We start from the raw sequence: 26,961 nt of genomic DNA, 5'->3' as shown, positions 1-26,961 counted from the left end.
GCCTTGCCATATGATTCTGACCCAGACACCATGGTTAAAATATACAACGACACCATGGCCATAGCCATGGACACCATCGCCCCACTGAAAAACTTTAAACGTAAACAATCCCACCTTAATACTTGGTTCACACCCCCCCCCCCACCTAAAAGAACTGAGACTGAAAAAAGGAAGCTTGAAACTGTATGGCAACACTCCCCTACAGCTGAAAATAAACTTAAACTCAAACTGTGCTCTACGAATTATAAGAAAGCAATCATCCAAGCTAAAAAAGAAGTTTATAACGACCGAATTTCCAAAACATGCTCCAATACAAAGGAACTATTCGCAATCTTGTGAGAACTCGAATCCCCCATATCACCACCTGATAACGTACCCAAAGACAAGCAATGGTGTACCAATATCCAAAATGCCCTCGCAAATAAAGTAAGAACACTACAATCAAAAATGGCTATAAAAAAAGCCTCACTCCCTCTTAGTGAAATTCCCAGCACACCCACACCCACGCTCAAACCTAGCCTAACACCCTTCAAATTCTCTAAAGTTTCCACTCATGAAACTGAAAAAAATCATTGCCTCACTAAAACCATCCAATTGCAAAGGCGATCACTGCCCGGCCCAGATAATCAAGGATGCAGCCAGAGACCTTGCCCCCTTCGTCACTAAACTCATCAATACCTCCTTCTCATCTCGCACTGTCCCAAGTAGTTTTAAAAAGAGTCCTGGTTTCTCCCCCTGCTTAAACAACAAACCTTAGACCCCTCCATCCCCACCAACTATAGGCCCATCACTACTGTCCCTTTCCTCCTGAAGATAATTGACAGAGTGGCCTATCTCCAAATCCAAAAATACTTGGAGTCCAACCAACTCCTCGGCACTCGTCAATCGGGCTTCAGACCGCAACACGGCACTCAGACCGCCCTTATAGTTCTCAAAGCCCAAATTGACGAGCTCAACAATATAGGAAACACAGCTATGCTACTCCTCCTTGATCTGTCTGCGGCTTTTGACCTAGTGGACCACGCAGTACTCTGCAAACACCTAGCGTCAGCCGCCCACTTCTCAAGTGAAGCCAAAGCCTGGATCCAATCCTTTTGACAACAGAAGCATGCAAGTCTTCTCCACCTTGGACTCTGAAGACCCTATCCAGACAACATGTGGAGTCCCACAGGTCTCTTGTGTCTCGCCAACGATGTATAATATCTTTTCTAAACCTCTATTCGACAAATTGGACAGACTGGGTGTCACCTACACAAATTATGCAGACAACACCCAGATCCTCATCCCCCCCCTTTCAGGCAATTTCATTACGGATACAGCTTTAGTAAACAAAATGTACACCCTCATTCATGCATGGATGGCAACCCATGGCCTCTGCCTGAACGACGAAAAAAACAGATCCTCATTCTAGGCTCACCCAACAACCTAAAAAACTTGATTCCAACTACAGCTCCTTCAATATCGATGGCAATATAATCCCAGTCGCCAAAGAGGTGAAAACCCTTGGTTTCTATTTGGACTCCACTTTGTCCCTAAGGAAAAAAGTGAACTCCCTGGCCTCACCCACAGCCTATACCAGTAAACTTAAAGCATGCAGACCCTTCCTCTCACCAGCTAGCTGCATTATCCTAGCCAATGCACTAATCCTATCAAAACTGGATTACTGCAATGCACTTTATGCAGGCACAAATAAATACATCAATAAACTTCAAACCCTACAAAACAACACGCTCAGAACGGCCCTGAACCTCCCAACTAGAGAGCATATCTCGAATGTGCGGAGAAAATACAACTGGCTAAAAATTAGCGAAAGGGTCACCTTCAAAATTGTCACACTAACATTCAAATGTCTGAAAAATGCAGCCCCCCCCATACCTTAGGGATAGAAACATAAGAAAAACCACTGCACAACCAACCAGAACAGCCAACTCTTTCTGCCTCCAAACCCCTAGATTCCGACTAAAAAAAACAGGAGGCAATAGCTTCCCTGTGCAAGCAACCCAGTACTGGAACGTCCTACCAGTTGAACTAAGAAGGGACCAGCCCTACAACAACTTCAGGCACCATACCCCCGCCTGGCTTCGACGCAACGACCGCTGAAACGGGTGACCCTGAGCATTGTGATCTGACACACGTACCCCTCCACTCTTACATGTAAAATGTACATAATGTATTTACTGTATATCATTTGTTACCTTTACACCCTTACATGTATAGAATGTATATAACGTAATTACTGTATACAATTTATGTTACCAACAACCTGTAATATGCAACCTGTAACCAAGTTCTAAGCATTCTTGTTATTCTGTGTGCCCAGCTACCCAAGGGTTTTCTGGCACCCTATAAATAAACAAACATGCTCGCCTTGGAAGCAAGACTACATTGAGCAACACAGGTTCGATCCCAGGTTCCCCGCTTAGAAACCAATGGGTGAAGAGCGTTATCAATAACCTATCATATCCCAGGGCCCAAGCAGAAGACCCGACAGTTAACTACTATTTTGCCACTGGATACATCCAAAATAGAGCAGTGAGAAATTAAACTAAAGCTGGACAGACATGGTTGGGGTCATACTCGAATATCAGTTGCAAGGAAAATATAACTTGATTGTATGCTCTTAAGACTACTCTTTCGGGAAGCGTGTATGTAGTTTGTAAACCCAATGAACTAACTAGAGAGATTATGCCGACCCCATCAGCCCAACTATCACAACCCATGCAACGTTTTTGACTGTATGCACCAAAGTCCATGTAGCAAGTTTGCAAACATTAGTCCAGGCATGGCGAATGTTCCACGTGTAGTGCATCACAGCCAACGACAATATACTGCACCGTTCACTTCGAGAATGGGTATTTGTAAAATATTTGTTCGTTTTCGCTGATGAAAAAAAATCAGTGCAATTTTTCTTGTGACGCCCATTTTCCCTGATGTATGACTATCATGGCTACAAACTGATAGCGATAGAAAGTATTGGTATAAGGCAGCCAGCTGTCTTTCACTTTCACCCCAAACCCATGTTTTACTATGACAGACACATTTAACAATAGTTTTTGATGCACTAGTAATTCTTCCTTAAAACTGTTGCTTTTGTACAGGCTACAATCGCAGTGCGTAAATGTACTATGTAGCCGCCTTTGGTTTGAGAGGCTAGCTCAAGCTTCAGTCCATGGGTAGCCTGCACTAAGCAAAGTGGCACCTTGTAAGGGCCATATATATATATATATATATAACAACAAGGACCGTCTTGGGATTGCCTGCTGTGGGTTGCCCAGTTCAATAGTCACACTTAGGAAACGCACAGTTTCTTTGTTAAAAAGACGATTCGAGTGAGCACGTGTCTCTAGCTTGGCTTTCAAGCATACGTGAGTGCACTGTCGTGCTAAAACACATGTTGGGCCACAAAGAGTGGGCCATGTGTCTGCTGCTTTCTAGATGAAAAGAACTGGAATCTTTAATGGGTTTTCTCTGTCAGGCAGGTGCAGAAGTGTTAAAAAAGGATATACTTCCGTGAATCTTTCTCTCTCGATTCTTTCGTAAAGGTGGGACCCTCGGGGTTAATTGGTCTGGGGATCCATAGTCCAAATGCACTGATTCTGGGTGATCTTATTGTCCTCTAGGACAGGTCATTTCATAGCCGACCTGTTTCTGTGGTAACGGGTAGTTAAACCACACTCATCAGGGCTTACATAGTGGTCATATGGGTGATTGCCCTCTTCGTTACTATTGCAGTGTTGTCTGCCTTAATACGGTTCCTCTACCCTATCCATGTAGTGGGTCTGGCGGGCTGCGGGCGAGGAGTTCTCAACTCCTCGCGCGCGCGACCCACCAGACACGAGTAGCAGGTCTAAGGCTGCCTCACCCCTCCGTGCAAAAACTACTATCTACATGGATAGGGTAGAGGAACCGTATTAATGCAGACAACGCTGCAATAGTAACAAAGAGGGCACATGCCCAGAATTTAAGCCCTGATGAATGTGGTTTAACTACCCCTTACCACAGAAACCGGTCGGCTATGAAAGGACCTGACCTTGAGGACAATAAGATCACCCAGAGTCAGTGCATTTGGACTATGGATCCCCAGACCAATTAACCCAGAGGGTCCCACCTTTACGAAAGAATTGAGAGAGAAAGATTCAAAGAAGATCAATTTTTCTTCTTTTTTAACACTTCTGCACCTGCCTGACAGAGAAAACACATTAAAGATTCCAGTTCTTTTCATCTAGAAAGCAGCAGACACATGGCCCACTCTTTATGTGGCCCAACATGTGTTTTTATCACGACACAGTGCACTCACATAGGCTTGAAAGCCAAGCTAGAGACACGTGCTCACTCTAATCATTGTTTTTAACAAAAGAACTGTACCTCGTAAAGGCCGACACTGCCATCTATCCTCATGATGTCAATAGGGTGAGGACCATTCAATTATGTATTGTCCGATATTACAGTGCTTAAAATTGGAAGGCACCAGACAAAGCGCTATAAAGAAAACACACGTTTATTATCACCCCAGTAACTAGACAGCAGTTTGGACTACATGCAGAGGACAGCCAGCAGAAGATGCACTCGACCAGTCCATCACCTTGGGGTCAGAAAAACCCAACCAAGGAACATCCAAGAGAAATTCAGTCCAGGTTCAAGTTATTTATAACTGCACCACGTTTGTGGACGCATGCTGCAGGCACGGCTCCTCATCCATGCACTCTAGAAGGCAGCTTCGGCTATGTCAAATTCGGTCTGGCTGCTCACATAGCCTTCCACATAGAAACCTCCGACGTGCCTCAACACCACTGCCATTAGTATACAGCGACAAGCTACTACAAATTCAGTCTAGTTGGGCACACAGTCTCCAGCACTAGCGCTCTGTCTTGACCACAGACAGCACCCACACCCACATACATACCGGACCTCTTGGGTTGCTTACTGGAGCCTAGCCAGCCCTCCTAAATCCTAATCCTGGCAGAATGCACACGCACATCTTAAAGTCCACTCTTAGAACTTTTTCCCATACCTGGACTCCAGTCCCCTGAGGGCGTTCTAACCACAAAGCGCATTGAGGCCATACAGAAAAGGGAAATGGCGCTATAAATGTAAACTACAATACAACACAACATGGGATCAACCAAGCACAAAAATCCGAATCGTGTTTCCCTAATTTGGTGATATAGTTTAGAAAAATTGAATCTTAAAATCAGAAATACAATGGTTTATAATAATTACGTGCCAGCAGACTACAAAATCTTCCAGTACACTATTGGAATACAGAAAATGTGCCATCACACACACAAATCCCCAATTACACGTACTGATTGATCGCCTCGATGTAATTTTGAATGCGCGCCTCAGGAAAACAAAATGCCATACTCCCAAACATTTTGTATTAACCAGACTTTTATAACGTCAGCCCAAAAAAAATAAAAAATAAAAATCTATCGCATTGAATCATCCTTCAGGGAGGAAAGGAAGCCTGCGCAGTCCTTGACGGGATCATAACCGGTGACATCCGGGAATACATAGATTTCATATAAACTGGTCGAGGCACTTACTGGGTCATCTGAACGAGCACACTTATGGCTACAGGCAGGGAAACGTGAAAAGCTAAAAAGGAGAAAGCACGTCCAGCCAGCCCCGCACTGCTTCTCAATGCAGATAAATAGAACAGCTGCTATTTAGACTTGGTCCACTTGTATTTAGGTTGCTAAAGGCTCAGATACCCAATGGTGTACACATACATCACCACTAGGTGGAGCCAGTTCACAAAAGACCCACACGGAAGAGCTCGGACGTTTCTATAAATCACTCGACAGAATAGGCCAGTGATGACGGGATGCACGCGGCTCGCCGCGCGCCTCTACCTTGAGGAGGTCGAAGACGTCATCGGCGTCCAGCCGGTAGTCGCAGAGGCGGTGCAGGATCTCCACGCGGGTGCGCACCTTCAAGTCCTGGAAGCGAGCTCCCTTCAGCGGGTTAGGCTTGCCCTCCTCCAACTCCCAGCGGTAGTTTATGATGTCGTCCAGGTAGGCGTGAAACGTTTGCGACCTAGTGAAAGATGCAACATCGAGGGATAAGAATAGGCACAACAGGGTAATAAAATAATAAAACAATCAGGTGTGGCCATAGTAGAATGAGAAAATGTAAATCATTCCAAGGTTTAAAAACACTTTAAGCAAGATATGTAAGGCTTTTCATAATTCATTGAATAAAAGAAACGTAAAAACAATATGCAGGGTTGCAAATCAGAAAGCCCTGCGGGGTGTATAGTGAGATCTTAACAGCTAATTGTTTTTCTCAGGGATGGATCAAGATGGGTCTTTTGAATGGAGGTATTAAGAACCAACGTACCCTTTCATTTTACTTTTATAGGTTTTCATATAGAGCAGTTACTCAAAGTACTGTACAATGTACACAATAACGGTGCAAATGCAAAACAATCCATTGTTGAACACACCCAAGTCAAATCAATAGACAATAAGTGTAATAAGCATTTCTTAAAAACGAACAGTGTAGAATGGAGAAGAATGTCCAAAGGAAGAGCGTTGCAGTGCAGGGACGAAGTTGAAAGAAATGAAAATGGGAGGGGGGTGGAGGAGTGTTAAGAAAAGGAGAACGAAGAGAATGGGAAGGTAGCGATAGTGAGAAAGTAAAAAAAACAAAGGCATTTAAAGACAAGATAATGAAACAAAGCGTGCGGCGATAGGAAGCTAAGAAGAAATATTAGCAGAATAGTCAAAATTAAATGAGAGCCGAATAGTGTAGAATAGTGTAGAATAGAATGAAAAGGGATAAGAGCATCGTTTGGTAATCCAACACACAGTGAACAGAATTTCCAACCGGAAATAACGAAGTTTTGAAGCCAGAGATTAGTGCAAGAGAAAGTAACAAGACATGTTCTTGATATTAACAAGCTGAAGCGATAGGTGCGTAGAACAGAAAAAAAGGCGTTAAATTTCACAAAGCAGAAAATGAAATCACTATTGTGTACATGAGAACGACGTGGGGGAAAGGAAATAAGCGAGGATGTACCTATATGGAAGCTGGAATAAAAACTTTTTTTAAAGGGAGTTTAAGAAAATGAGCCGACATCCAATATGTAAAAGAGGAAAGCTGACGCAGAATCAGTAAAAGAAGGGCATTAAATTAATTTTTGTGTCAGTCATATGAACTTGAAAACCAAACGGAGTAATTACAGCAGCCAAGTGTGGTATAAAGAGGGACTAGCCTGGAACCCTATACTGATCCTTGTGGTAGCAAAAAGAACAGGACCTGGATATAGATGAGGAGCCTTTCCAAGAGACGGAGAAAGTGCGAGCAGAAAGATCACAGGACCAGAAATACAGAAAAAAGCCAAACGTTTGGATCATTAGTTAGTGATTAACTGCGTCCAAGGCGGCACTGAGATCAAGTAAAACGAAAATGGAAGTCAAATTCTGCTGAAGCGGTATATATGTGATTTTTCCGTCACGGAAAAGGCTGTCATGGAAAGGTTTGCATGAGAAATGTACGCACCTCAAACGGTTCGTACATTTCCCATGCGAACACGTACTGCAAACCACTACATACCCACACCCATGACACCCCACACCCAGACCCTCTACACACCCCCAACATAACCAGACCCTACTTACCTTTTCTTCACACTGTGTCCCTGCAACGCCAGTTCCCTTTCACTTCCGTGATCGGGAACCGGCGCCGCAGGGTCTTTTTTTTTAATTTTTTTTTTTTTAATGCCACAGTTGCAGGGAGTTTCCTTTGTCGGGTGTGCAGCAGGGGTGTTCCCCCCCCCCCCCACCCCCTGCACACTATACTGTATAGTATGGTCTGTGGGGTGTTGCGGGGGACATCCCCCCCCAGTCTTTTTTTGCTCAACTAAAATACATGCCACCAAAGGTTCGAACTTTGAACCTTTAGTGGTATGCATTTTTCGACTTTTCGTAGAGTCAGACTTTTTTTTTTCGGTCCGTTCGTACAATACCCCGAGGAGCACAGTGAAGGAAATGGGAGCTAGTTAAGATGGTGGTCTCAATGAAGAAACCTGGGCGAAATCCAGATTAAAAGGGAGACAGAAGAGAATGGATATTGAGATTGGAGACAAGTTGATGAACAATTCTTTCCAATACTTTGGAAAGGTAAGGCAGTAGAGTGAAAGGACGATAGATGTAATATTTACATAATTATCCAAAGAAGGACAAATGGTCATGAATTAGGATGATACAAAATCATCAGCAGAGATTGATGAGTCAGCATAAGGATCACCTTTAAGGGGGGATAATAAGTGAGCAACAGATGACATGCGCTACATATGGGAAGGGGTTGTATCTAGGGGAATACGTTTCAAGTTTGGTCAAGAAGGGGGAAGGAGGTGATGTCTATGGCTTATGTACAAAACATTAAAAACAAAATGTGCATTAATATCCACCTGAAGTTATGTATTTGCAGCTCATTCAGAATGTGTCCCCATTAAGGGAGGAATATGCCATGACAGGTCTATGGATCCACAATATTGAAACATAATGAGATGGTCTGCTTTCATCCATCATTGACCTCCTGAGCTGGAGAAGAGGGGAACCAGACTGAATTGAGGAGTCTTTTTATTAAAGTACACTGCTGCATGTCCCTCATATGTAGTCTGGCACTGAGGAGTGTAGGCGGGTTAACATCTATGAGGGGGTAAAGTATAGTGCTACGGATACCAACAAAGACTGCACCATGGAGTTGGAGGGCATGCAGCCCTCCATGGCCGAATTTGGCATCCAGCATTTTGTTCAATAGCATTAATGTAGTTGTTTTGTGTTTGGGAGAGAGGAGGTTTTTATTTTCTTTGTTTCTCCAAGCACACCAGGCTGCAGGCAAAGATAAGACCTTTACAACCTTCCCGAAAGCAACCGTTGCAATGTATTACATGACTTTTCATTTCTCTGCATTGTTACTTAATTGTCCCCAAATCCATTTTTCATCTTGCACTGTGTGACTGAAGCCCATCAAAGGCCTGCCCCACCCCGCTGAGAACCCACCAACTCAGGCAACAGTTGTGAGATTTACTGCAGCCTTGGGGAGGTCCGCCCCCTCCCCAAATGCATTCTTGGGAACAGTTTCATCCCCTCCCAAGGGGGCCTGCCTATGTTGGCACACCTTTACCCTTCTTCCAGTCACCATCCCCTCTGGAACAGTTGTGTGGGAACCATTGTGTGATCTAGCACCTTGAAGAGTCACTTGTGCTAGATGGAATTACCAATAAGGATCTCAGACCCAATAACAGGACAGACTTGAGGCATAAAGCAGGGTCAACTGGCAGACAGATCCTTGCACACTCCCACACAAACTTGATTACACAGAGGTCTTGTATCACAATATGCGTCATGACATCCTACGTGGAAAACCATAAAACTTATTAGCGGGAGGGATTGGTTAGGGGAACATATATACTTATAGAATGTATATGGCTTAATACTTCATTGGCTGTCTCTTATCTGTAACAAATTACCTCCAAATACGAAGAATACTTATTATAGCAAACAAAATGGAAGTGGATCGGTCTATGCAAAATTGTATAGCAAGTTGCCCCCATGTACCCACTGATTGGTTGTTATTCTCACCTAACCTTGGACATTCGGCTCATGTAGCAGCACATATGGAAACAGAAACCCAGGTGCTTGCATCAGATTACTCCTTACTTTCCCAATTAGTTGATTACCTCATCAGTCCAGCCATGAGCCAAAGTTTCCTGTCTGTAGTTGACCTTGCAGCCTGCTCTCTGTTCTAGGACATTCAAATAAGTGAAAGCACATCACTATCTTCATCCAAAGTTTAATGAATAGCCCTTGTTTTTGACTTCTGAGTCACACGTGAAGAGACCACAAATGTGTCCATTTCAGCCTCTTATATACTGCTATTGGATTTAATTTTACTGGGTGTCATGGCTCTTCTTGGCCTCTAGAGACTTGCTCACTATCTTGTATAGACTTTATACACTTAATTGTAAAATACTTGGCTCTTGCAGATGTTTTCTTCGCTTTGATTCTAAGAGAAATATGTTTCGTCCACGACTTATCTTTCTGCCTAACTTTGTGCTTTACAGCTATTCCTTAAAAATAGCATCCTTGATCCCAAGGCAACAAACTCCTGTTATTTTGCACACAAAGCAGTTCCAGTGTCTCCCAACTCTGCATCCCAACTCTGATCTGTTTCCGAGGTAGTTGAATTGAACATTTACACATGCCGGTGTCCATTTTCCAACTATGGTCATCTTTGCCACGTTCTATATTCCTCTATAGCAAGCTTCGATGTATCTGTTCTACCTTGCGTTGCTGCGCATTTACATTTATTGATCAGCAAGTTACTTGGTCTTTTGCATTCATGATTACTTTATGGTTTTGTACAGGTTTCTTTTATTACTTCAGTTACATCATCACTTTAGTATTTTCCATATCATTTCAGTATGGTTTCGTATAGCTTCGTTATGACATCACCATCCACGTCAGATTTCACTCCGCGATCCAGGATGTCCAATGATGCACACTGATATCCTTCCATATGGCAACCTTCCACACTTTCAGCACAAGGGTTCATTCGATATGGTTGTCTGAGTGCATATCGTCTCTTGTACACTTGATGTGGTATAGGCATAAAACAGAGTCTCACATAGGGCTCTTCTCCTGCTGTTCCATTATGATGGTGGTGATGGGGCGGGAGTTTGGGAGAATGCGTCCAAATGCTCCTCTACAATTGTGTGCATAATGGGGTATGTTTGGCCACCGGCCTCCCCTTCCAGTTTAACATCTGCAGCTTGGGGGCTTCCCCTCCCATCCTTCCTTGGACAACTTCCTTCCTTCCCCAGTAAATTGCATCGGTTGTCACCTACACCCTGTGGTTTCTGCCCTTCCTCCTTGGACTCACAAGTACAGATGTGGTCACCAAGGGGGTGGGTGAGGAGAGCCTTTCCATCTCCTTTAGCGGTTGTCCCTGAATGTTTGCTTACCTGCCTCCTCTTCTGCCACCAGCTCCCCTGGAACAGCTGTGGGAACCATTGTGTCCATCCTATGTTTGCTCACCTGTCGTGTCCCTCCATCCCCTTCCTGGGACAGCTGGAGGGCCAGGGGGCTGTGACACCCTGTGAATCCCCACCTTCTTTCCTTTCACTTGAATTCTGGGAATTATTGTGTCCTTCAGGAGGCGGCAGGAGGGGCTAGGCTCCGCAGGAGCTGTGGACATAGCACCCGGACTCGGTTTCATTTGTGGTTGCAGTGCTGTGTTGGACAAGTGGGTGAGGGGCATAGGAATTACAGAGACTCTTAGCAGGTACACTTCCCCCCCGTCCAGCCTACTCCCCTTTTCCTTCCCATTGTGCCCCTTTATCCCCAATCTGCTCTCCTCTGCCTGTCTGTCTTTCCCCCCTCTCTCCGTCTCCCACCCCCTCCTTGGTGTGCCTAGCCAGTATGCCTGACAGTGTCCCATCGTGTGCCTGCAGCCCCGTGCAGACAACCATCCGTGTTTAGTGTGTCTAACTTACTCACTCTGCTGGCATTGAGCCCAATTCCTGGTCTGTGATAAGTCGGTTTCCTAATTTCTGCAAAGAATTTGGTGCCTTCATTTGTGTTCGCACTTTTCTGTGTAGCCAGCCTGTTCTTGCGGGGGGGGGGGGGGGGGGTGCAGTGCATACATGATGCACACCTCACTGGGGTCTGTTAATTCCCTGGCCCAAAACTGTGGTTCTGCCTGGGGTCTCCCACAAGGCCTTCCCCATTTTGGCCTGCCTTCCACGTAACACTAATTGCCAGTCATGGAAGTGTGAACTTGGTGAACAGTACCCTTTGGGCAACATGGTCTTTTCCCCATTTCCATCTCTTATGTAGACAGGGCCCTCCACAAAGGCCTGTGAATGGGAATTATCTTAAGTCTCAAAGGTTTCATAAAGGAATCTGGTAGCATGCACATTACCAAAGCTTGAATGACGACCCCCCCCTACACCCCCAATCCAACATAGAAGGAACGATCAATACACAGTGGTTTAAAGTTGGTTATGTGGTGCCCTTTGAACCCAGAAGGATCATACGCAAGAGTTCAGAGTAAGTGAAATCTCAGTTCAGAAACGGACCTCCAACCCCAACTGCTGTGAGGAGAGGGAACTTTCAGCGATTGGCACACTTGGTGGACATTATGCTAACTGGAGCCCAGCTAAGTGTAGGCACTGGAATTGCAAGAGGGACCTAACGAATTAAGTTCAGACACCCACCTGTGTCATGTCACCCAGCTACACAGTGCTAGTGTCCGCACCAAGTGGGCCCCTCTGCATATGAAAACAGAGGGAAACAATTTGAACACACATCTTCTCTTAAAAGGTGTCTGGGGAAGACTTCTAAGCACTGTACCCTAAATAATGGGAATAGGAGGGCCTTGTTGGAAAAAGCCACCTACATCACACAGAGGCTACAAAGATGGTCAGGCCAGAGGAAACGGAGACAGCAGGTCTGAACAGGAAAAATGTCTTCCATGTGATTCAGAGTCTAGCTCTCGAGCAACAGACCATAGATGCGATTAGTCAAAAGAAAAATGAAATTTAGCAAGAGCAAAAGTGCAGCAGCTATGCAATGCATTTATTCAAACCATGCAGAGAACAGAGAACAGGAATATCAGTTTGCACCATGAGCATGCAGGAGGGAGGCAGGGAGGTCCAGTGGGGGCGGCGTTACTACGTAGATGACTGCATGCTTTTTAAAACATGTTTGGCTATTAGGTGATGCTAAAATTCCATGTATATGCTTAAACAATTGCGTTTGAGTACAGACAGAAGTGTGATGAGATGCGAGTAGGGACACAGCTTTTTGGGCGTTTGCAATTTATCCATTCATTAACTGCTCATTGCCTTCCGAATCCCTTTGGCCATTCTCTGGGATCCCTCGGAGTGAGCTCTATCAAACAGTAGCATCAAATGGGCCTCGGACCAAAATACCTTCAGCTTTCCCTCCCGCAAATAATTCCCTTGCGACCTCTTCGCTCCTCCAACTCCCTCAGGGTCAGTAGTTTTTTCAAAGAAACGAGCTGGGGGTAGATCTCAGTCTTCGGCTGGGGCCTCCCTCTGGAACAGCCTCCCTGCCACCCTGAAACTTGAAGAGAACCATCTCCTCTTCCGGAAGCACCTCAAGACCTTCCTCCTCCACTCCCCTGCTGATCTGCTCTGTCTAGGTATCGTGCACCTGTTTCTTCCCTATGACTTTCGGGCCCAGATACCTGATCACCCTGCCACCCACCCGCACTGCCTCTGGCAATCCCTTGCACTAGGGTCTGCATCTGTAACCATATAGTCCCCCTCTCCTTTTTCTGCACTTACCAGACACTCCTTGTTTGTTGCCTTAAACAGCACTTGCCAGATGCTGGCTGCACTACCACCGTTTGTTGCTTTTATTTATTATTTATCTGCATTCCTCCATTCAGCACTTTCCCCTTTCCCTCTGCCATGCACTTGCGTGGTTTCAATGTCACTGGCCCTAGTAAGATTGTTTTGTTCTCCCCTGTTCCCCCCCCCTTGCCTCATTGTGCTCTGAAACACCCGTGTACAACCGCGCTACAAATAAAATATCAATGTTGTGCTTTAAAAGAGCCTGCACATATGTTTAAGCATGCAATACTCGCGGTATCAGGGGGTGTCACTATAGTGATTAGGGCTGCTTCTGTGTCCGCCCTGCTAAGTTGAAGACTATGCCCCTTTCCATAGACGACAATGGGGCTTAAATGGATATGTAGCTCCATGTGACTTTTCCTGCCTAAGTGCAGGGACTGAGTGGGCTTGGTTTAGGGACCTCCGCCCATGTACCTGCGCCAGGCCCAGCATCTGCAAGCTTGGTTTGGTACTGCCACCCTTTGACCACCCCACGGTCAGTCCCCAAGGCCAGGTGTGGGATTTAGTCACATGAGGTAAAGGCCCTCTTCAGAAGAATGGATACTAGTTAGTCATGGTATTGGGCGATAACTACATGGTCCTGATGCAGTGCCCTTATCATGGGGTTGGAGGAGAAATTAATCCTGCGGGTCCAAAACTACTTGTGGTTGGGGGTTCTTTGCGTTTTTCTGACGGGAGCTGAAAGAGGCTTTGCTCCAGATACAGGCTTTTGGGATACATGTGAGGGTGCAAAGGCTGCTGTGACGACTTTCTAAGATTCTGACTGCACAAAAAACAAAAAATATGCACAGTCCCCTTTGCAGTTTTCCAGAATTCACCACTTGTTCACAACTTCCTTAATCATTGAACGACACTATTCAAACATTTCTCAATTGCTTACTCCACCATGAGAAAGGTCTGCAGCTATTCTCCTCTCCTCTTCTTGGCCAGCAGCAGGTGACCAGCGACCATTACACTTTAATGCAGAACTTATCCCTATCCACAAGTGCCGGGGCAAAAATAAAACCAACACTCTGCTTAGGGATGCCCAGGCCTTTATGTGCCATATAAAAACAAACACCAGCAAAGCTGAGGTGGGTTAAAAAAAAAATAAAAAATAAACTCACTGATGTGCAGGTAGAATAATCCATTTGAGTCAAGTCACATGCCACAACGCCACCTATTGTCCATTGTTGGCAGTTCACCTCCTAATCAATCACATCAGTAAAGCATTCTGGGTATGCAAATTGTTCCCCATGCAAGCCTTTTCTTATAGGGCACTGCTACATTTGGTAGTGCTGTTTAGGCAGTGACCACACTGCTTTGCTGATGTGGTGCTGAACTGAAGGTGAACTTCGAGCAATGGTTACTAGATGGCACTGTGGCATGTATGACTTGGCTCAAATTAAAAATGCCATACAAACCATATTTGGCCAGCTCAACCATCCCTACCTGCTAGAAGATATACTTTAGATCTTATTTTAAAAAAAGAAGTGCATTAAAAAAATTTACTTTTCAGTATGGAAACAAGTGAATTCAAACAAATCAATATTTCATCAAATTGATTTTGTAGAACATTAGCACAGAAAACACACCTATACCAAACACGCATATACGAGTACGTGATTGTTCCTTTTTTGTCTACTCCGTTCCTAATAAACTCAATCATTTAACAGAATACATAATCATGACCAACATGCAATCATGCTCTCCTTTATAGTACCTTACACAGGCTGGGCAGAAGGACCACATAGGATAGAAACAATAAACATGAAACTTCAGAGAGCTCATCCTATCCCTCTACATAACAAGGGGTGTAGAGTTGGCCCAAGACAAGCCTAAACCTTCTACACAATGGACCCGAATCATGGGTCTGACAAAGACCAGCCAAGACAAGATGGAGCAAAACAACTAGAAGAGAGTATGAAGCAACACAGGACCGAAGACCCAACAAAGACTACAACAAACAGGTAATTTTAATTCACTTTCAGGGTTTTACAACTGTCTGGTGAAAGAAAATGAACACTGGGAGTGGAGCCGATTTGCCTTATCTATAATTTACCATAAACTAGTAAACTTATTCTAACCTAGGACAATCAATCAAAAGGTAAACCAGCTTGCTCAATGTATTGTAGTATGGAGAATAGAGGAGCAGTCATTCCTTTTTTTTAAAAAAAGGAATTTTTATGAATAGTTTGAAGAATATTACAATAAATTAATGAACATACGAATTGATAGTTAATATAAGTAAAATTCATGAAATACAATGTAATATTTGAGGAATATCTAAGCAGTACACAATGTACAAATGGCATTACACCAAGCAAAATAATTGTGTAACTTGATACTATTTAATATAAGAAATGAGACACAGAGGGTACAAACTAGACATACAAGTGGCATGATAGGAAAGATGGGGTTAGTAAGAACAAGCAATGAACCGTTATGTGAAAGCTAAGCTAGAGATGCTGCAAAGACACTCCATTTACGGTCACATTTTGGAACATTCCTGCATGAAAAAGCATTCATTTTCTAAATTCTATGAAAACAAATGGAGTTCCACCAAAGCTTGAAAGACAACTTTTGAGCGGTTTTCCAGTTTGAAGCAATCAGGTGAAAAGCTACAAAGATGAAAAAACATATCACGGATTGTATGGTCATCAATTAATGGTTAACTAAGAAATCACCATGAGGTTCCCCAATGTTACAGGTTCTTGGAACGAAAAGATAGGTTGCATACATTCCCACATTTTTCCCCAAAAGAGCATACATATACATTTAAATATGGCATGAATAAAATTAGCAAGAGGGTTTTAACTGGACCAACATAGGGTAGGAGTAGTGTTAGACATTTTTGCTAATCTGGCTGGTGTTAGATAAACCCTTTGAAGAATAAAGTAACAGGCCTGTCTGAGATTAGCAGCAACTGATATAATGAAGGATTGAATCCAGACGTTAACCCAAATGCCAGGTGAAGATTGTAGATTCTAATCTAATTCCAGTTGTTTGCAAATTTTGGCATTGAGCCAACTATCTTCTATGGGTTGATTAAGAACTGAATATAGTTTAGATGCTTTAGAAGGAGAGTGAATTAGCAATTCTATACATTTGGGTTTCTTCATTATAAAAACAGTAAGGTTTTAGCAATTAAATTTACGAGAGTAATTTATGTTTTATAATATAGAAAAAGAGGTACGGGTGCCCCTCTGCGATAACAAACACTGCCTAATGACCTGTTCTACAGGAGGGTGCCTAGGGTTATCCAGACGTGGACACTTTGCTCACTATGCTCAGAGAAGTACAGCTCCACATCACTGATAACCCTACTAGGCCGAAACACTTGTCTGGGGTTGCTCTTGTTCAAAGGAGGATTGCCTAGCATTTCGGTGCTGGACTGCTCCAGTGGGCGGGACAAAGACTAATATGCAAATGGGTATGCCGCCTTTGTGAAAGATAGTGATCTAAAGTGTGGCTGGGGACTCTCGAGGAGGCACCTTCCCATGGACCAGGACATTAAGCTTTGTTCATTCTCACAGAGGGGCGCCCGTATCTCTTTTTCTAGGTTTTGTAGCCATTGCTGTTGAGATTAAAGCGAAGGCATAATTGAGGAAATGGAATAGTAGCATAATTATGAAATAAATGTTTAACAGGGGTGGTGTGAAAGAAATATTTAGCACTTCAGGGATCCATTTAAAATAGCCATTGGAGGCAGTGGGGCGAGTCTAAAAGTGTGCAAAAATAATCCAACTTCGGATGCTTGAAAATAAACTCCATTTAAACCCTACAAAAACAGATTGTTTTCAGTCCCAAAAAGATATTGGCCAATGCATTAACTCTGGCACCCTGTCCAACCTTGTTTGGAATTGCATCCAAATATGCTCAGTAAAAACTCTGGGGTGCATTTGGCAGTCCAGTTTGGGCTGTAATTTACGAGTCAAACTATCAAGTCCTTCCACTTTCAACTGAAGCTTCTTAAACCTTTACTTATTTCTGAGAAGGATCGTCCAATTGTGGTAGGTATCCTTACAAATACCAAACCAGACTAGTGCAATGCCCTTTTATCGGGCATACCGAAATATCAACTTCAACGCCTTCAGCTGGACCAGAACTCAGCAGTACGAGTGATCCTCTCATTACCATGGAAAACGTCGATCTCAGAGTTTGAGGGGTCTTCACTGGCTGGCAGTACAGCAGTGGATTCAGTTCAAGATGATGTGTCCTGTCATTCAGGGCATCCATGGCCCGCCACAACTTACATAGCATCCAAGATTGTGACCCTCAGTCCCACTCATGCATTGTGATCCATGGGACAAGGTTTGTTTGGAATTCCCCTCCTAGAACAACCACTTGGGAGACAAGACGCTTCTCTTCTGTGGACCCCCATACCTGGAATTCTCTCCTGCAACAGTTACAAATTAATTCCCTAGCCATCTTTAGAAAAGAATTAAAAACGTATCTGTTCAGATAATTTCTGGGCTACTGTACTATGGGCTAATAAATGTCTATCCTATTTAATAAGCATCTGCACCCACATGCAGTTCTCTGCCAGGCTCCTTAGTGGGATATGTGGTCTACAAATATTAAAATCAAATTGAAAAGAATTTAATTGGATCATTGAGCTCAGTAGTTCCTTACATTCTTATGTTGCCTCTCCTGTTTCTATGCTCCAAATTTGAAATTGCTGACTCCATTTGAAATAATGTGCGCTGCATGGGTTCTAATCCCCCTATTCTGTCTTCACCAGTGGAAATGCGCTCTTCCACTTCATTTAATCTACCATTTATTGAATTAATTTCATTTTCGCCAGAGTTCTTTAGTCTAGTTTAGAAATTGAAGATTGAATGGTAGTTAGTTCATTCTCCATCCCTATATGTATGTATCAGTTAATTCTATTGGGGAGGCAGAGGAGTTTAGTTCACTCATTGTAGAATAATAAGCCACAAAGAGGTTTAAATGAGTGCTTAATACTGTGTGAATAAACACAATAACCGGAATAGGGGAATGCAGTAACGTGGCATAGGTGTCAGCCATGAGTAGGCCTCTTCACTCTGCATCAGCGTACTTGCGTAGAGTGTACTGCTGTGCAATCACCTCAGGTGACCAGGCCATGAAACGGTAAGGTGATCGGTATCAAGAAGCGCGGTCCTTCATCTAATGAATGCCTCGCCACCCAAAGACACTGGTTCCCTACGGATGGGAGAGCACGGGCACCATAACGTAGCAACCGTGAACTGGCTTGGAAAGGACTTCAGTATATATGGTGTTCCGTCCCGATACTATCCCTCCGGGATGTGTAAGGCAGCCCGGAAAAGAGCGGCCACCAGCACCAAGGAGCTCTGCTACAGCAGGACAACAAAAGAAGGTGTGCCAACCCGCTATTAAGTGGTAGGAAGTGTATAATGTAATAAAAAAGGTATGCATGTATGTCAGAAATGAGCAGACTGAAGTTCAATCGGGCAGAGCTCAGGACTCGCTCGACCAGTTTATAGTCGTGACCACGCCCCTACCCCCGATCCCCTCTTGAGGAGCAGTCATGCCTAACTTCTGGTTCAAGGCCCACTTGATAAGGCATTCCAGATGCTAACCCCCCTCACCCAATCTAATGTCGAGGCACTATGAATCCTTGTGTGCAGATTTTTTTTGTGTTGAGGTTTAATATACCAGAAAAAAGTAGGACTATAGGCAGAAACGCATCTAGTAACTCAAAAGAAAGGGATGTTAATAGATGACAATGACACTTGACACTCCCCCCACCAAACGGTTATGAATGAAGATAGCCGCAAAGTGTGCATAACTCATGTATGCGTTAAACTCCTTTTCAGATCGGGAATAAAAACTGGTATAGCCAGAAATCTAGTATATACAGACAATCCATCAACTTCCATGCTGGAGTTTCACTAAAAAGAGTTCTTACTGTTCCAAATAAATCTTGTAATAGCACACCAATTTAGAAACAAATTGACTTCAGAAAAATCTGGGTAGCATAGTAACACAGTCTGCCGGACAAGCAACATTTTAAAATATCTTCAACGGGTAAAGACCAAGGAAGTTACCTTAATAAAGTACACTCAAAGGCCGTGAAGCATTTGAGCGGTGTAGTCTCTAGAACGTTCTAAGAGCGGATAGCAGGTGCCTACTTGGGCCAGAAAGTCTTCTGCTAGAGGGATAGTATTCAAAACATACCATAGGCCGGGAGAAAACTCAAAGGCAACATCTTCAACTTGGGGAAAAGGATGATGCAGTGCAACACGGATTTCCCTGAAGTGTTTAGAAGCTAGTGGACTTCAAAATGGAGCACTTTATACATCTTAAATAATTATAATAACATGAATGTACTAAAGCAGAAAGTATATTTTTACTAATTGTCCAGTACCAGCACTGAGAGTGTAGGTGTGGATGTTCGTACCCTTTTAACAGAGTCTTCACTGCCTGGTGACAGAACTCATTGAGGCGGACCTAGTTTTCACTCCTCCAAACTCAGAGCAACCTCAGCATAGTTTGTGCGTTGGACAAGAAGCGACTCAGAGATTGGGCTTGCTGGTGGTGCGCAGCATTTATCCTCTAGCAAGCCTGGGAAAAGCACAATGCCCTACTCTACATGCAAACAGATTACATTGCTCTCATATGTCTGAATAAAACAGCTGGCGAGCTGCATGGTAGTCCCGCAAACTCAGATTTTTGCTCTCCGATATCAGATGAAAGGGGGCTGCTGGTTTCAGAACAAGCAGGGATTTGATTGGACAACTCTGAAAGTCTGCCAGTTAGGTGGGAAAAAACAAACCTTGAAGACTTAAAGAAAAATATTTTATTTTACAGAAAAGATGGACACCTCAACGAACCCCCCTGCCAAACTCTTCAGGATGGTGTATAAGGCTGTCCACCTACTTCTGTGCGATCCAGCTGACGAGGGCCGTAGTCAATTCAATGTGTTCTTCCTGGAAAACGTGTGGCACAAACATGCAGGCAGAAGCCCAATAGCAACACTGTCTAAACGTCATCACCAAAGCAACTCTTGTGGGTAGGTTTAGCATTGCCTTCACTACTAGACTCATTGCACTGACCATTATTATGAACTGGACTGCCTGCAATTTGAAGCTCTGTCCATTGGGCCTCCTTAGAGAGTGCAGGAACACTGCCTTCATAGATGGCGGAGAACAATTGTCACTTGGTGCGAATGGCCCTGGCTACATTGAAAAGGCCTTGGTGACATGTCTTGTTGGCCAGGACATGAACTCCAAATCCCTCCTTATACTGGAATATTTTGGAGAAGGGAGCATTCGCCCCCAGATGTAAAAATGCTTGTAGTAGGCAGACTGCTTTCAAGTCTCTTGGTCTACCATTCGAACCAGAAAGGGAACAAAGTCTGCCTTGGTCTTTGTGGTAGAGGACTTTTGTTGGTCTGGGGCTGTATCTCAGTTCTCGTCATAATGGCCTTTGACACCACTGATCGTGAAGGTTGTTCTCTTTAGTGAAAAGGTCAGGTAATGATTGGCACAGGACCCTTCTTGAATGGATTTCCAATTTCTTTTCTGCAGATCAAGATCTAGCAGGACAGTATGGGCCCCTCCATCTTGCCTGCAGGCCCAGGCAAGCAGATCAATCCCCTCTATAGTTCATTGTATAAGACGGCCCACGGGTGACATGGCAGCATGGTCTGCAGTATCTACCTTATGTTGGCGACTGATGCATGCCCCAATGCTAGGCAGGCCTGTGCTGGTTTTGTAATCTTAACCGGTTTGATCGAAGTCACCACAATTATGGGGAGAGATTGGCAAAACCTGAATTAAGACACTGCAGTAGGATTGTGGGTTCTGCAAGATGCTGATGTTGCGTCACAGACCTAGAATCTTTAAAATAAAATCCCAATAAAAGTATGCATTAATCAGAAAAACTGCTATACGTAAAGCTCCCCGGTGTTTAACACGTCAGGTAGTACAGAATGATGCTAGCATCTCGCAATTTGAGCAAATTGTCTCCATTTTGTGTAATTGCAGTCATTGGAGGTTGTTTTCTGTCAGAAATACAAGTTGCCCATTATGGCTGCAACAAAGTGGTCCTTTATCAGCAGGTGAGAGTGGTGCATCAAAGAGCAAACCCTCTCAAACTAAGGTTCTCTGGAGAGTTGCAACTAGTTGGGACAAAGCTGCTTCTTCCAGCGCTGGGAAAACACATTCTCGAATGATATTCCAAAGGTAGCCCCCCAGATTAAAAATGGACACCAACGTTGTCCTTTTTTTCGACTTTTAAGACCCAGATTTTCGTGTCTGGCTTGTTTTCTCTGCTTATATAATATATGAATGCATTTTATATTTGTATTTATTTTCAGTGTGCAGTCACCCTCGCCTCCTTCAAGTGGGTTTTTTGTGTCATTTAGACACCACCTTTCAAGTAACTGCTGAACGTACCGAGTGGATTTAATGTATTTAATTTTGTTTATAACACGCCTAATACCGTACCCGAGTTTAGTTTCTGAGTTTGGTTTCTAAGCGCGGATCTGGGATTCGAACCTCTGTTGCTCTGTGCTATCCTCCGTGCACGAATGACAAATGTCACCGTTTTTTGGGAGCGAATGGCTTTTTTTAGGGGAGAATACATATGGAGAGTGGGCTAAAGCAGCACGTTACACAGTGCTGAGTAAAGCAACCAATTAAAGGCCATGGTAACCACTCCTCTAAGTCCTCAGTGAGTTTCACCAATAGCCATTTACAACATGCAGACAATCATCAATTAAGGATCTGCTGCTCTATTTCCACGAAAGGCATTAGCTGTAGGCGACGAAAAATTCAATAAAAGCCCATTTACAATGCTGAAACAATTTTTACTTTTAACTAGGGCTTATCAACGTTGATCCACGGAAGCAATGCATCTGTGCCCCTCCCTCGACTGGAAGTTGGTTACAGCCTTAATTGAACACAGTGCCAGAAGCACTGCCAAACACCTACCTCTCGCGCAGGTTCCACATGTATTTTTCATTTCCAAATTACCCTCCTTCATTTGGCAATGAAATAAAACTGGAAAAAAATGTTATACAGCGAATAGCACGCCAATACATTTCTTTTTTAAAGAATTCCAAACTATATTCAGAGACAATGGACTATGGATTATATTCTGGCCTGCAATTGTGATTTCCCCCAGTAAGGGGTAATTCAGGGGTTTTCCAAGCCCTTAATATATAAAAGCCCCCTCCCCATGATTTCTAAACGTCTCCAAAGACCTGGTGCCCAATTCTAGTCGTACACATTGAGGAAGATGAAGCGATCGCCACACTTTCCCTTCTAAGATTTAGCCAATTTTTAGATGGGCAGACCAGCGTTTCTAGTTTAAATAGTATATAGAGGGCAGTTATCAGGAAAAAATACATTTTGTTTAATATCTTTATTCTATAGCGGAACTACACTGCAACACCTGAGCCCCACTACGCGAACCTCCAGCTCCCTTGCCTCTGAACGGTGTCAAACATGTATGCATGCATTAGAAACCTTCAGACCCAGCAGTCTTCAGCCCTTCTTTCTAAAACCCAGAACCATAAATATATCATTCGGAAATCAAGTGGTGATGAAGACTCCTTACAACAACAAACGGGCAATATGGCTAAAACAGATAGCACCATGCTTCCAAGCTCAGAAATGCCATGGACCAAGAGCAACAGAACTGTAGCCATATCCCCCTACAGTCTGGAACCAGAGCGCGCCGGACACAGAGCGCGCCGGACACAGACACACACCTGGTCTTGAAGTGGCACTCTGGCTTGAGGTACATGCAGCACTCCTAGTCATGCTCAATATCTGCAGACACCGCAGGCCACCAATAATACCTTCATTAACAGCACCTCTGTGGTGGCCTGTACATTCCCCTTCAATTTGCCAATGACTTCAATCCTCCTTAATCGGGCAGCATAAAATACCACAAATTAGATCTTCTCCATCCAGGGTAAGGTTTGTTTACGTGCAAAAGCCCACAGCAGTCGCCCACGTCACCTGCATTATTGAACATGTACATGGGACCGCTTTTTGAAAACTCTAAGGGGAACCAGATGTTTGTGCAGTCTTACTCATGCGATCCATAGATTTATAATCCAAGTAATTGGAAAACACAGCAATCTCTCAATTCCGACATTTATTTTCCTGAGCTTGCTCAAAGAACGGCATGGTCGCCATGCCGGTGTGACCCACTTGCAAGACCCATCCTCCAACATATATAGTATATTACTATCATTTACACACTTAAAGGTGGAGTGGGGGGCTCCCAATTTGTGAAGTTTTGGGTAGGAAATTACTCTACAGGATATTCCTTTCAATGTAATCTGGTGCCTTCCTAAAATGATTGCTTCGTTGAAAATAAGGGCGAGTGGTGATGCACATTACAGAAAAACCGACCCTATTGAGAATTCTGTGCAGGTCGGTCCTTTTCCTCCTCTTTGCTCAGACGTTCTTGGGTAGAGACCTTTAAATATGAACCAATGCATGATACACTTTAGGATGCCGATCTACGGTTCCTATATATATTGCTCATTCCTCGTGACCCAGTGGATCCCACTACAGATTGGATCACTGTACACCATAGGACATTGAGAGAAACCTATGTTTAGCGGACAGTGAACGGATGGACACTGGCCACCCAGTGCCCAAACACAACATATCAATCCCTGGTGTCCGGTGGACTTCTCATTGTTAGAGTGTGGTGGGCACTGTTGAAGGTGCGTTTGCACTGTTCACCTCAATAAATACACTTGACCACAGGTCACTTAAAATATACAGCTCCCTTGTTTGGGCCATCTTACCCACCTGTAATCCAGAGCTCTGCATGCCCAGACAAGCAAGAAAAGAGATGCTAGAGGGTCTAATAGGAAATGAAAGGGTGCACTACTGGCGTGTGTATCCTACGTATGGACAGGATTTTATAATGTAAAGTGGGGAGGAGGCGTTCTACACAGTAGCAGCAAGGTACTTGCGGTGGGAGCGGGATAGGTGGGTAGTCTGGTAGTGGTGCCTTTGGAAGGAGTGCTGAAGAGTTAATATCGAGGGCCAGCCGGTGAGGGGTTCTTCATAGAGATGTAGATTCATTTTTCTGAAGTGAGAGTGAGACTACTCTGAGGCGTGTGGCGGGGAGGGGGAGGGGCAGTGTTGCGCGACCCTTGGAGTAGGACTAAAGAAAAGTCAGGATTAGATTTGGCTGAGCCACACTCACGTGATATCCCTGCGCTGATAGCAGCCTTGAAGCAAGCAGGCAACCAGCTCACTGATGAACTCCACGTCCCCTCTCCGAAGCGCTTCCTCGAGTTCCTAAAGAGGAGAGAAACACGAGCTCAAACTTCGTTCAGGAGCAGAGTTTGCAGCAGACAGACTAGTTCAGGAAAATAAACCTTCAACATTGAATAGCTCATAACAAGGCACTAATCCCGCATCTGCGGCACACCTGCAGAGCGCAACCTCGGCCAAAGTTTCTCTGTTTATTAATATAGGTCATATGAGCAGATCACAGTAGAATTCATATACACGTAAAACAAAATCACGGAAACCCTAGAGTTACAAGCACGTCAGACATCTGGGGAAATTGCACATTTTCAAGAAAATTACAGAGCAAGAGCTAGAAGCAGGATCTGGCTGAGAGCAGCTGGAGGCAGGGTCCTTTGGATGGGGAAACAGGTTGCAAAGCCGTTCGTAACAAAATACTGTGTGTGAAATGCTTTAATAAGACGACATACTGCTGAAAACCCCATGCATGCCGAAACAGTGGACTTCAAACGGAGGCGGCTCCCTCACCCCAACTTGGGGTAATTGAGACTTGTCTGTGGGGGCAAGCGGCTTTTACTTCTAAGCATCGCTGCAAAATCTCCAGCTAAACAAAACACTCTCCACAAACCACGGATCATGGTAAAATGGTCCTGACATTGAGACCAAGTACGGGTCCAGTAAAAAAGCTAGCATTATTATTGTCAAGAAACTTCACTGGGATTTCCCAACCAAGATTACTTTTTAATCACGACCGAGGCTCTGGATTTCAAACAACTTTTTTATTTGGCAAATAACGCCCACAGAACAGGATGCCTGCCATTCATTTAATTGAACCCATGCAAAGACTCATTTTTTCTCAGGTTGGACTTGTGCTCATCTGTAATCCAAATGGTGACCAACAAGAAACATCTCCCAGAACGTGCGAGATGTCTTCCACAATCTGAAATTTCCCACCAACTAGTTCGCTGGTTGGGGCATATTCTGCATACTGAATTAGAAGTGCACAGCAATGTTCCCTCTAATTTTTTTTGGGTTGGGTGCAGGCTATTTTTCAGTCATGTGAGCAACTGAGTGATGCGCCGCCAGACCGGTGGTGGTCGGCGACGCCGGGCCGGCACCCACCAGTGAGCAAGTGCTTACTTAGTCATCCGATTTCACAGTGTGCAAGCGAGGAATGCAAATTTGTGGTACAACAATCTCTACTTCAAGGGACATTTGGGTGCTCTATTCACCCTAAGACTTTAGCTCATCTCAAATTGTGTGCCTTTTACATCTCTAAACATTAGCAAGATCTTTCGTTTTATGATGGGTTGGTACTACAAGAACAGAGGGGTTCTTGTAGTGGAACACAGATTCTGCCTCACAAATTAATATTAGTAGCACAGCTGTAGCTCAGTTCACTAAATGTATGGAATACAAATGAAATGCTTTCTATTGGTTTAATGAAATAAACGGTACATGAACATGATTAATGACAAAGACGACTTAATAGAAGGGGAGGATGGATGGACATGATCACTGGACAGTTAAATAAAAAGCACTGAATCGTGTAATGTCATATTGTCCTGGGTTTAAGGTACACGTCACCCTGATTTAACACTTCCAAACATCTCGTCAATTGGACATCCCACCTCAGAAAGGCAACATCGCTATGTTGTCGACATGCTCCTGCTGAGGAACTTGCGGCTACGGACTCATTTCCAATGGTGCAAAAGTTAGTTAACTGTCGCTTTTCTGGTTGTATGCCACTTTTGGTTGCATTCTTTTTACTCTGGTGACATTACCTAAAACAGTACCCTCTCCTTAAGGCATAAAGGATAAACTCCATAATGGCAGCAACCTAGGCTTGTTGTAACCGAGCATACCAGCTCTGTGCACCAATAAAGCATCAAATACGACCATACAAGGAAACTTACAATTTGGAAATTAGTGGACCACAAGAATTAACCAGTGCACTGTAGCCAAATACATTCCATTCCAGCTTTGTGCCAGAGAAAACCCCAGCCCCCCCCCCCTGCACATGCGTTCATCCAGCACAGCCGAATATTCTCCACATTTGCCTGGATTAGGTATAACCAGTCATCATCCAAAACATGCTACGGGGATAAACGGAAATCGCTGAGGTAGTCCCATTACCAAATGCCCCTTGGGCCATGCTAGCAAACCTCACAATTAGTTAAACAGCACCTCCAACCTCACTATCTCAACCTCCATCCGATGCAGCAATTTGGCTACAACACAAATGCTGATAAAGAATGACAGTTGACGTGTTATACTAGTTGTGTCTAAAGTATCATCATCAGGACAGAATGTCAGGCAAGTTAGGCAAAGGGAGAAACCGTCACAAATCCATTT

At 44.0% G+C, this 26,961-nt stretch overlaps 1 protein-coding gene across 2 annotated transcripts in view; it reads right to left on the bottom strand.

Annotated features, from left to right (window-relative positions):
• CECR2 (CECR2 histone acetyl-lysine reader) overlaps nucleotides 1-26,961 on the bottom strand; it is a 513,194-nt gene that overhangs the window by 224,146 nt on the left and 262,087 nt on the right. For both annotated transcript variants that reach the window (XM_069628656.1, XM_069628657.1), the window contains exons 2-3: nucleotides 24,560-24,654; nucleotides 5,856-6,039 (exon numbers count right to left, since the gene is read on the bottom strand). In XM_069628656.1, the coding sequence (XP_069484757.1) occupies nucleotides 5,856-6,039; nucleotides 24,560-24,654 (279 nt within the window). The remainder of the gene's footprint in view (nucleotides 1-5,855; nucleotides 6,040-24,559; nucleotides 24,655-26,961) is intronic.

Source organism: Ambystoma mexicanum, chromosome 12 (genome assembly GCF_040938575.1).
Source record: "Ambystoma mexicanum isolate Mex_15411 chromosome 12, UKY_AmexF1_1, whole genome shotgun sequence".
Classification (NCBI taxonomy): Eukaryota; Metazoa; Chordata; class Amphibia; order Caudata; family Ambystomatidae; genus Ambystoma; species Ambystoma mexicanum.
This window is presented reverse-complemented; position numbering and strand designations above follow the sequence as displayed.